General features: G+C 43.6%; 1 protein-coding gene across 5 annotated transcripts in view; it reads right to left on the bottom strand.

Moving 5' to 3' along the window:
* Nucleotides 1-532: 532 nt before the first annotated feature.
* LOC110531948 (dedicator of cytokinesis protein 3) overlaps nt 533-9,568 on the bottom strand; it is a 60,883-nt gene continuing 51,847 nt past the window's right edge. For 2 of the 5 annotated variants that reach the window (XM_021615487.3, XM_021615490.3), the window contains exons 44-54: nt 7,731-7,910; nt 7,514-7,597; nt 7,292-7,408; nt 7,080-7,201; nt 6,854-6,992; nt 6,693-6,774; nt 4,511-4,623; nt 4,211-4,295; nt 3,955-4,077; nt 3,756-3,838; nt 536-3,650 (exon numbers count right to left, since the gene is read on the bottom strand). In XM_021615487.3, coding sequence (XP_021471162.3) covers nt 3,021-3,650; nt 3,756-3,838; nt 3,955-4,077; nt 4,211-4,295; nt 4,511-4,623; nt 6,693-6,774; nt 6,854-6,992; nt 7,080-7,201; nt 7,292-7,408; nt 7,514-7,597; nt 7,731-7,910 — 1,758 coding nt within the window. In that variant the 3' untranslated portion in view covers nt 536-3,020. Of the gene's footprint in view, nt 3,651-3,755; nt 3,839-3,954; nt 4,078-4,210; nt 4,296-4,510; nt 4,624-6,692; nt 6,775-6,853; nt 6,993-7,079; nt 7,202-7,291; nt 7,409-7,513; nt 7,598-7,730; nt 7,911-9,568 lie in introns of all 5 variants that reach the window. The other 3 variants (XM_090184197.1, XM_090184196.1, XM_090184198.1) reach the window with 3 other exon arrangements.

Here is a 9,568-nt window from a genome sequence, read left to right as displayed (position 1 = left end):
GGACTCACTGAACAGAGAACATCCCTGGTCATCCCTACTGCCTCTGATCTGGAGGACTCACTAAACAATTGCTTACTTTGTAAATTATGATGATTCTGATTGTTGAAGTGTGCCCCTGGCTATCTGTATAAAATAAATGAAAATGGTGCAGTCTGGTTTGCGAAACTCTTTATACTTAAATATATTTAAAGCAGCTGTCAATTTAGCTTTGCTTTTGGTGAATTATCTTCACTTCATTTTCTTTTTAAAACTTTCTATACAAAGTTCCTACAAGAGGTCATGCCTTTGAACCTTACAAGGGAAAAAACTTTTCACAACCAAATGTCTTTCTTAATAGCTAAATATGTGTATTGAACTGTCACATTTGTCTGCAACCAAATGTCCTTCTTATAAAGATTGACTGACAGTGATTTGTGTATGTGGAAGTAACGGTGTCACCTACTGTCAATTTCCATTCCCAGTCAAACATACTGCCAATCATCGGTTCTATTTTCCACAGAGCAGCAAGCGATGGAAATGACAGAGACAGAGCTGATAAAAGATTGTCTTTAATGTTTGGCATTGTTAATGAATCCATACCACAGCAGTTATGGGAGTAGGAAAACCACCTTTACAACCAAACACTGTTTGATCATGCTAACACCATCTGTACAAGAAAGCACATTGAAAAGTGTATAAAGTATTTATAGTTGAAGACTTGAAGTCAAGAACAATGCAGACAACCACAGTCTAATGTATTTGTCTTCTTTAAACATCGATTATAGATATTCATCAATTACATCGATTTCTGGAGTACATGTATTTACACAAAACAACAATAAAATTATTTTAGGGGGGTCTGCAATAATTTTCAAAAATATTTCACAATACCGCTGTATGTACAGTAACAGAATTTACATTGAAAAATTCTATTGTACCTATATTTGATCTGAGTATCGCTCCTCTTCACACAAACATCAGCCTCCCCATACATCTGACTTTCATCTTATATTTGATCCATAGTTCTGTTCTTCCATACTAATTCCACAGTCTGCAAAACATACCCTGCATCCTGCATCACATCGGTGAACTATGTCCTCACAACTGGATGTACCTGCATACAAAAATAGATGTTGTCTGATCAGTGGACAACCTAATGTGCAAGAACACAAAGCAAAGCATTCACCTGCAAAAAAACTACACGGGGAATTTTTTTTCCAACCCACTGGTTGGTTATACATTACATCTCAGCAAACACTGTCTGTTGTACTTTCATTGCCCAAGGAGGTCAACCTCATGGTCCTGTCTGAGCTTCTCATACTCCTCCTCTGTACACACAAACATCTCTCTATTGCAGATCAGAGTGAAGAGAAACTGCAGGCAAAAACTAAGTATACTGTAGCTCTACAAACCAAGGCAGGACAAAACAGATGCCACACATAGATATCATGAGGTTTGTTCGGAAAACGTAGAGAACGTGATGAAAAAATGAGAGCTGTCATTTCATGAGCTTTACAGAAACAGTCAAGTGAGGTGTCAGAATGAGAGACTGATACTGCATTTCAGTGCACTTAAGGCAGGTAGTTGTTTTAGAACACTGTTTGAGGGAGTTTGGATTTGCCATTCGGTGGGCAGAGGGGGGTGACGGTGAGTAGAACAGGTAACTGACAGGAGCAATGTCATTGCCTTTAGTCCTTTTACACACAGTCCATATGTATTACTTGTTAATTGACATGGTCTTGAAACATAGAGAGGCAGAGAGTGATGTGTGATAAGGTGTGATAATTGTTTTTACGAGTATAGTTAGTCCAGTAGGTGGTTGAGGTACTGTTGAGGCATTATTCTTCGCTACTTCTCATCTTACTCCTAGTTGAGGGTTAAGGATGTTTTCACCATGGTTCATTTTCTCCATCACTATCTCCTTTCAAGGAACAATCCAGTCTTATGGAATCCAACTCAACCTGTGCAACTGACATTGGGAACTCGCTGTTGTTCCAGAGCTCTCTGTGGCACCGGACAATCCCACCCCTCCCTCATAGTCCTCCCAAGGATTTATCAGCTCTTTCAGTCTGGGTCACATTCACGCTCCTCTCATGAGATATTTCAGTCTGTTACACAAAAGGCAAGAAGACTGTAATAAAGACAACTTCACATGAACAGAAAAGAAGACCTGCCACTTGTGTCATACAAAACAGCACATCTTGTTTGAATACATTCACATTGTTTTCCATACGTACTGTATGGAGGGATAATCCTAAACTGAGGTTTATATGTCCCTAGAGGCTTTGGTCAAGAAGAGTGACCCAGGTCCAAATAACAGACCTGCTTTCAATGAGAAGCAGGTAGCAGAATAGAACAGAAGATTGGAGAATGTCATATGGTGAAGCACTATACAGCGTTTTGTAAATCAGAGGATGAAAAGTCCATTTGAAAACCCCATACATACTGTAGCAAGTGTATCAAAATAATAGGATAGATATATGGAGTATTAAAAGCAGAAAAGTCATCATGACTTTACTAAGTGTATAACTTTGTGCAGTTGCCTTTCGTTGTGGAAAAGGGAGGGGGGATTCTATTTGGGGATCGTATGGGTTGATCATGTTGATGAGGATCGTCATGTTTCACAAAACGGCTGTATAATGTTCTCAAATGAAAATAAACATGCTCACAGACTAGTTGTACAACAGTGTACAGTCAACATCTATTTAAACAAAGTGATTATTATCGGTCATATTGTCCAACAGATACTATTCCCTTATTAATTCCTATGATGCTGCTTCATCCATTCAGAATCAGACTGAATACACTGGGGAGAGTGAAGGTGTAACTCAATAGTCTAAAGTGGCTTCCTCTCCCCTTCATCTGCTCTGATATAAAAACATGGGATGGATGACAGCAATATTGTTAATGCCTACAATGTATTTGCATGATTCACCAGCCCATGTTCTTTCACATCAATTCAGATGATGGTAAGGAGACAACAGGAAGGGAGCCACTTTAGACTAGTAAGATGTACCAAGAGGCCCAGCCCTGTAGTCTCCTCATGGTGTCTCCTCGTGCTCCTCGCTGATGCACTGCTCCCAGGCAGCCTTGGCTAGCTCCTCTCTGTGGCTATGGGGGGAGTGGAAGATCCTCCGAGGAAGGGGGATGGGCTGGGGCACCAGGGAGCTCAGGTCCTCCTCAGGGATGCACCCTTCCCTCAGGTAGGGCTTGGGGGGCACAGCTGGGGGCTGAGGGCGCCGGTAAGGAATGTGGTGTGGGCCGTGGAGGGGTACCTGGTGGTGGGTGGGCCCGTGGGGATGAGGGTGGCCGTCAAGGATGGCCGGTTGGTGGTGAGAGTGGGGGTGGAAGTGAGTTTGGGATTGGGGGAGGTGTGAGACAGGGTTACGGTAGTGAAAGGGTCGGACATGGTCGAGGGACTCTGGTTCTGGCCCACTGTAGTGGATGTGCAGATAGGGAGAGGCCAGGTACTCATCAGGGGTCCACAGGTGGCTGGGTAAGGGCTCCATGGCGTCATTCCGCACAGTTTGGGCATCGGGGTACTGGGCCCCAAAGTTACTCTCACTCAGAGAGGAGACCCCGCTGCTGGCACTGCCCGAGAGGGTGGAATTACTGCCCCCCAGGGCTGACTGAGGACTAGTGGGGGAGCCAGGTATGGGGTGGAGAGGAGACTGGAGGGATGGAGAGAGAGAGAAAGAGGAAGATAAGAAATGGGTTGGCATCTGTTGACCAAGTAAAGAAGATGTACCGGTACAGTATGTTGAACGGTCTGTTACCTTTCTGAGAGAGCGAACAGGCAGTGCCGGGGGTGGGTCACTGTTCTGGTGGTGGAACGCATCAAAGTGCATCAGGAAGTGGCCTAAAGCAGAGGTGAAAACAGTCATATCAGAATAAACTTCCAAAACCTCCTGTCTAGTGGACATGACAGCCAAGGGACTCTTACCCATAGATAAGGTGTATATAAATTGGTGGTACCTGGTGGGAAGGACCTGGGTGGGACAGGGGGCATGATGATGCCCCCTGTAGGTCCCTGGATGTAGGGCAATGTCTCCCTGCCCTCGCCATCTAGACTCCAGCTGCTCGGGCCACTAGGGAACACTGGGGGAACACCAGCAAACCACAGGCTCACTACAGAGCTAGGACTAAGTTCTGTCCTACTTAGGTCATTTCTCATGAACACTAGAGAACACCAGCATTTACCAATTTTAAGACAGGCATACAGTATACTCACCTTTCTCTGGCAAGCTCGTGGGAGGGTCAACACACGGCTTACAGGGGTTCACTTGCTGGAGTAAGGCACGTTGCTGATGGTTGCTCTGCAAACAGAGAGACACCAGAATCTAAAGATAACTGAAAAGGACAAGAACAAACAGTGTGTTCTGGGGGCTCAGTACCAGCCTATTTCTGCTTTGGCCAGCCTTCTTTTCTCACGCTCAGTGAACTAGCTGTCGTCTTCTCCTTAACTAACGCAGCAATGTCATCAGTTCACTTCAGTGCTATTTTAACATAGTTTGGTCTGTAATGTCAGCACCTGTCCGTTCTCAGTCATGGTGTAGTACATGGTGTTGTTGACTCTCTGGTGAGGCGGCAGCAGCATCATCACCTCCCGGTTGTGTTTGGCTTTATCCGGCAGGGACGGAGAGCCTGGGGGAGGAAGGGGGGAGAGGACAGGTCAGACAGACATCAGAGACCCATTGGGAGAATCTCAATTGGATTTGCTAAATTCTTCAGGTTCTCTTCTTCATCCTCTCCTTCCCTCCTTTTAAAAAAAAAAAGGTCAAAGATAATTGATGTGAGGAGGAAAGGAGAGGAAGCCTGGAAACAAATGCTCTTGTATGAAATGAGATTCTCCTTCTCCACTAACCCGTCAACAGGCAAATTACGTTTACAGATGAGGAATCGCGAAACATGTGTAAAGTGGTAAAAATAAATGTTGCTAGTTGTGCCAGACATTTTATAGTAGATAAAAATATAAGTAGCATTATGTTAACGTGCGAATGCTTTTCTCCTCCGATAAAACATGAGATGATTCAAAAGGGGGTTTGGCAGATTTCACATCTCTTTCGAATAGGATACATTTGCGTATCCAAGGCCAAAGGAGGCTTTCAAGGAGAGGAGCAAACTCCTCGGTTCGCCAATTAACAAATTGACTCTCCTACATATGGTGACCATTTATCGGTTCCCAGCTCACGGAGGAGTCGAGGAGAGGACAGACTTTTCCCCCATTCATACATTGGAAGTACACTGACTAACAGTAAAATAGGCTCATATCACAACCATGAACATAAGTTTAAAATGGATGCTTACAGATCTGTTAGGGATCCCTGTTTGCCAGAAATAATTAAAGCAAAGCATGAAAACCATTATCAGAGATATTTGATCTGATGTTCTACAGTATCTAAGCTTGCTAATACTGCTGTTTCTCAGCACAACATGTCAGGTAAAATATATAGGACCAGTCAAAAGATTGGACACACCTCATTGCAGGGTTTTCTTTATTTGTTAGTGAAGACATCAAACCTATGAAATAACACACATGGTATTTACCAAAAAAGTGTTAAACAAAACAAAATATATATGTTATATTTGAGATTCTTCAAAGTAGCCACCCTTTGCCTTGATGACAGCTTTGCACACACTTGGCATTCTCTCAACCAGCTTCATAAGGTAGTCGTCACCTGGAATGCAGTTCAATTAACATATCCTTCTTAATGTGTTTGAGCCAATCAGTTGTGTTGTGACAAGGTAGGGGTGGTATACAGAAGATAGCCCTATTTGGTAAAAGATCAAGTCCATATTATGGTAAAAACGGCTCAAATAAGCACAGAGAAACAACAGTCCATCATTACTTTAAGACATGAACTTCGAAAGTTTTTTCAAGTGCAATCGCAAAAACCATCAAGCTCTATGATGAAACTGGCTCTCATGAGAACCACCACAGGAAAGGAAGACAGAGTTACCTCTGCTACAGAGGATAAGTTCATTAAAGATAACTGCAGCTCAGATTGCAGCCTAAATAAATGCTTCACAGAGTTCAAGTAACAGACACATCTCATCATCAACTGTTCAGAGGAGACTGCGTGAATCATGCCTTCATGTTCGAATTGCTGCAAAGAAACCACTACTAAAGGATACCAATAATAAGAAGAGACTTGCTTGGGCCAAAAAATATGAGCAATGGATATCAGACTGGTTGAAATCTGTCCTTTGGTTTGAGTACAAATTTGAGATTTTTGTCTTTATGAGAAGCAAAGTAGGTGAACTGATGATCTCTGCATGTGTGGTTCCCACCATGAAGCATGGAGGAGGTGGTGTGATGGTGCTTTGCTGGTGGCACTGTGATTTATTTAGAATTCAAGGCACACTTAACCAGTATGGCTACAATGGTATTCTGCAGTGATATACCATCCAATCAGGTTTGCGCTTAGTGGGACAATCATTTGTTTTTCAACAGGCTTTTTCAAAGGGTGGCTACCTAAAATCAAAAATATATTTTGATTTGTTTAACACTTTTTTGTTTACTACATGATTCCATGTTTGCTATTTCATAGCTGTAATGTCTTTACTTTTATTCTACAATGTAGAAAATAGTAAAAAATAAAGAAACTTTTGACTGGTACTGTACATTGTTGAGAATGTTAAATGTACAACTGGCCAAGAACATGATAATGATGAGTTGGAAGTATTTACTGCCTGGTGCAGGTGACACTCACCTCTGGCACTAGATGGGGCAGAGTTAATAACCTGGGAGGAGGTGGACCGAATGGAGCTCAGACTGGAGGAGGAGGGGCTTGGCTGTAAAATAATACATATGTTCATTCACATATCTTCAAAACATACAAAACCTGCATGTGTGTGTATTCATTCCACCCACCTCCATGTGAGCCGTGTCCTCAGGGTGCTCTCCCAATAGGCCGTCTGTCAGGATGACCAGGTTTCCTCCTGCCTCGCTGGAGGTGTGAGAAGAGAGAGAGGAGGAGGACTGACGGATAGAACCCTGCAGGTTCATAGGGCTGCAGAGAGAGAATCATATTCTAATCTCACAGATTACTGTAGCATCTCTTTTTTGCAAGTTAAATCTTATACAATATGTGACTGACCTGTGTCTGTGAATCAGACGGACACTTTCTGGGCTCATGTGGCTGTGAGTGGTCAGGATGCCTCTGGGATTGTTGACTCCAGTGCTGGCTGCTGGCAACCCCTGCTGGGCCACATATAAACACTGCTCTGAATAATCACTCTGACTGCACACACACACACACACACCAACTCATTAGGACACACAAACAGAAGAGTATGTAGAACCACTCACCTGATGTAAACCAGTCCTCATCATGTGGAACTGATCTATCAGCTTTTTGTGCAGGGGACGCATTTCTGGGTGCACCAACTTCTCATGGACGGCCAGCCCCACTCCAAGGATGTGAACCTGTGACAATGAAACGACACGTAGGAAAGATATGGTTTCTGTCTTCTATACCCATATACACTGTGTGGACCACTGGCCAGTGACGAGTTAAGAGCTTTGTCTGACCTGTTCCTGCATCAAGTCTTTGAGCTGAGTGATCTTCTCTGTGTCCTCTGTGTGGCTGTTCATGTAGTCCTTTTCAAAGAACGCCTGTGGAGGAGGAATATAGGATATGAATGCATTACATGGCAGATAACAATATATGTTCTGGAAGTTAGTTACCAAAGTATCCATTCAAATCCACCGACCAACCAACCCCCATCTCCCTCCCTTCCCTTAGTACCTCCTGGTATCTGGCAATGCCCCCATTGACGGCAGCGTCTATGACCCCGTTGAGCAGCATGCTGAGGGGGTTAATGTTGCCATGGTGCTGTCTGTTCTGGTACTGGCTAATCAGGGTCCGCAGCTCCTGGGTCTTATTCTCCACCACGTAGATGGCATTCTCCAGAGGGCTCACCTCCAACTGCACACACACACACACACACACGCACGCACACACACACACACACACACAGTACCGTCAGAAAGTATTCAGACACCTTCACTTTTTCCACATTGTTACGTTACAGCCTTATTCTAAAATGTATTAAATAAAAAATAATAATCTACGCACAATACCGCATAATGACGAAGCCAAAACAATGTATTTGCAAATGTATTAAAAATAAAAAAACAGAAATACCTTATTTACATAATTATTCAGACCCTTCGCAACGAGACTCGAAATTGAGCTCAGGTGCATCCTGTTTCCATTGATAACCCTTGAGGAATTGTCTGTAGAGCTCCGAGACGGGATTGTGTCGAGGCACAGATCTGGGGAAGGGTAACAAAAAATGTCTGCAGCATTGAAGTTGCCCAACACAGTGGCCTCCATCATTCTTAAATGGAAGAAGTTTGGAAGCGCCAACACTCTTCCTAGAGCTGTCCGCCCGGCCAAACTGAGCAATCAGGAGAGAAGGGCCTTGGTCAGGGAGGTGACCAAGAACCCGATGGTCACTCTGACAGAGCTCCTCTGTGGAGATGGGAGAATGTTCCAGAAGGACAACCATCTCTGCAGCACTCCACCAATCAGACCTTCATGGTAGAGTGGCTAGACGGGAGCCACTCCTCAGTAAAACGCACGACAGCCTGCTAGGAGTTTTCCAAAAAGGCACCTAAAGGACTCAGACAATGAAAAACAACATTCTCTGGTTGGCCTGAATGCCAAGCATCACGTCTGGAGGAAACCTTGCACCATCTCTAAGGTGAAGCATGGTGGTGGCAGCATCATGCTGTGGGGATGTTTTTCAGCGGCAGGGACTGCAAGATTAGTCAGGATCAAGGGAAAGATGAACGGAGCAAAGTACAGAGAGATCCTTGATGAAAACCTGCTCCAGAGCGCTCAGGACCTCAGACTGGGGGCGAAGGTTTATCGTCCAATAGGACAACAACCCTAAGCACACAGCCAAGACAACGCAGGAGTTGCTTTGGGATAAGTCTCTAAATGTCCTTGAGTGGCCCAGCCAGAGCCCGGACTTGAAACTCTTCAAACGTCTCTGGAGAGACCTGAAAATAGCTGTGGAGCAACATTCACCACTTCCAACCTGACAGAGTTTGAGAGGATCTGCAGAGAAGAATGGGAGAAACTACCCAAATACAGGTGAGTCAAGCTTGTGGCAACATACCCAAGAAGACTCGAGGCTGTAATCGCTGCCAAAGGTGCTTCAACAAAGTACAGAGTAAAGGGTCTGAATACTTATGTAAATGTGATATGTTTTATTTATAAAAAAAATATATTAAAAAAAATAATAATAATTAAAAACAAGTGTAGCGAAATGCTTGTGCTTCTAGTTCTGACAAAGCTAGATTACTTGTTGGTTATTACTGCAAACAATTCCAAAACTACTACCTTATAGACACAAGTGTAAGGGGATAAAGAATATGTACATAATATATACCAGAGTGCAGTATGTACCAGAGTGCAGTTTTCTGCACCAGAATGGCTAGATAATGCTAACAACAATTATAGTCGATTTTTGATTCAAGCTTCTTGGAAAAAGCTGCATCGATCATGTAAATGGACAAACGTCTGTGTATTCAAACTATGCGACACAATGAGAAGTTAAGAAGAACAGGATCACA

Source organism: Oncorhynchus mykiss, chromosome 9 (genome assembly GCF_057628025.1).
Source record: "Oncorhynchus mykiss isolate SJ-2025 chromosome 9, ASM5762802v1, whole genome shotgun sequence".
In the NCBI taxonomy this organism is placed as follows: Eukaryota; Metazoa; Chordata; class Actinopteri; order Salmoniformes; family Salmonidae; genus Oncorhynchus; species Oncorhynchus mykiss.
Note: the sequence above shows the minus strand (reverse complement) of the source record. Positions and strands in the feature narration are given on the sequence as shown.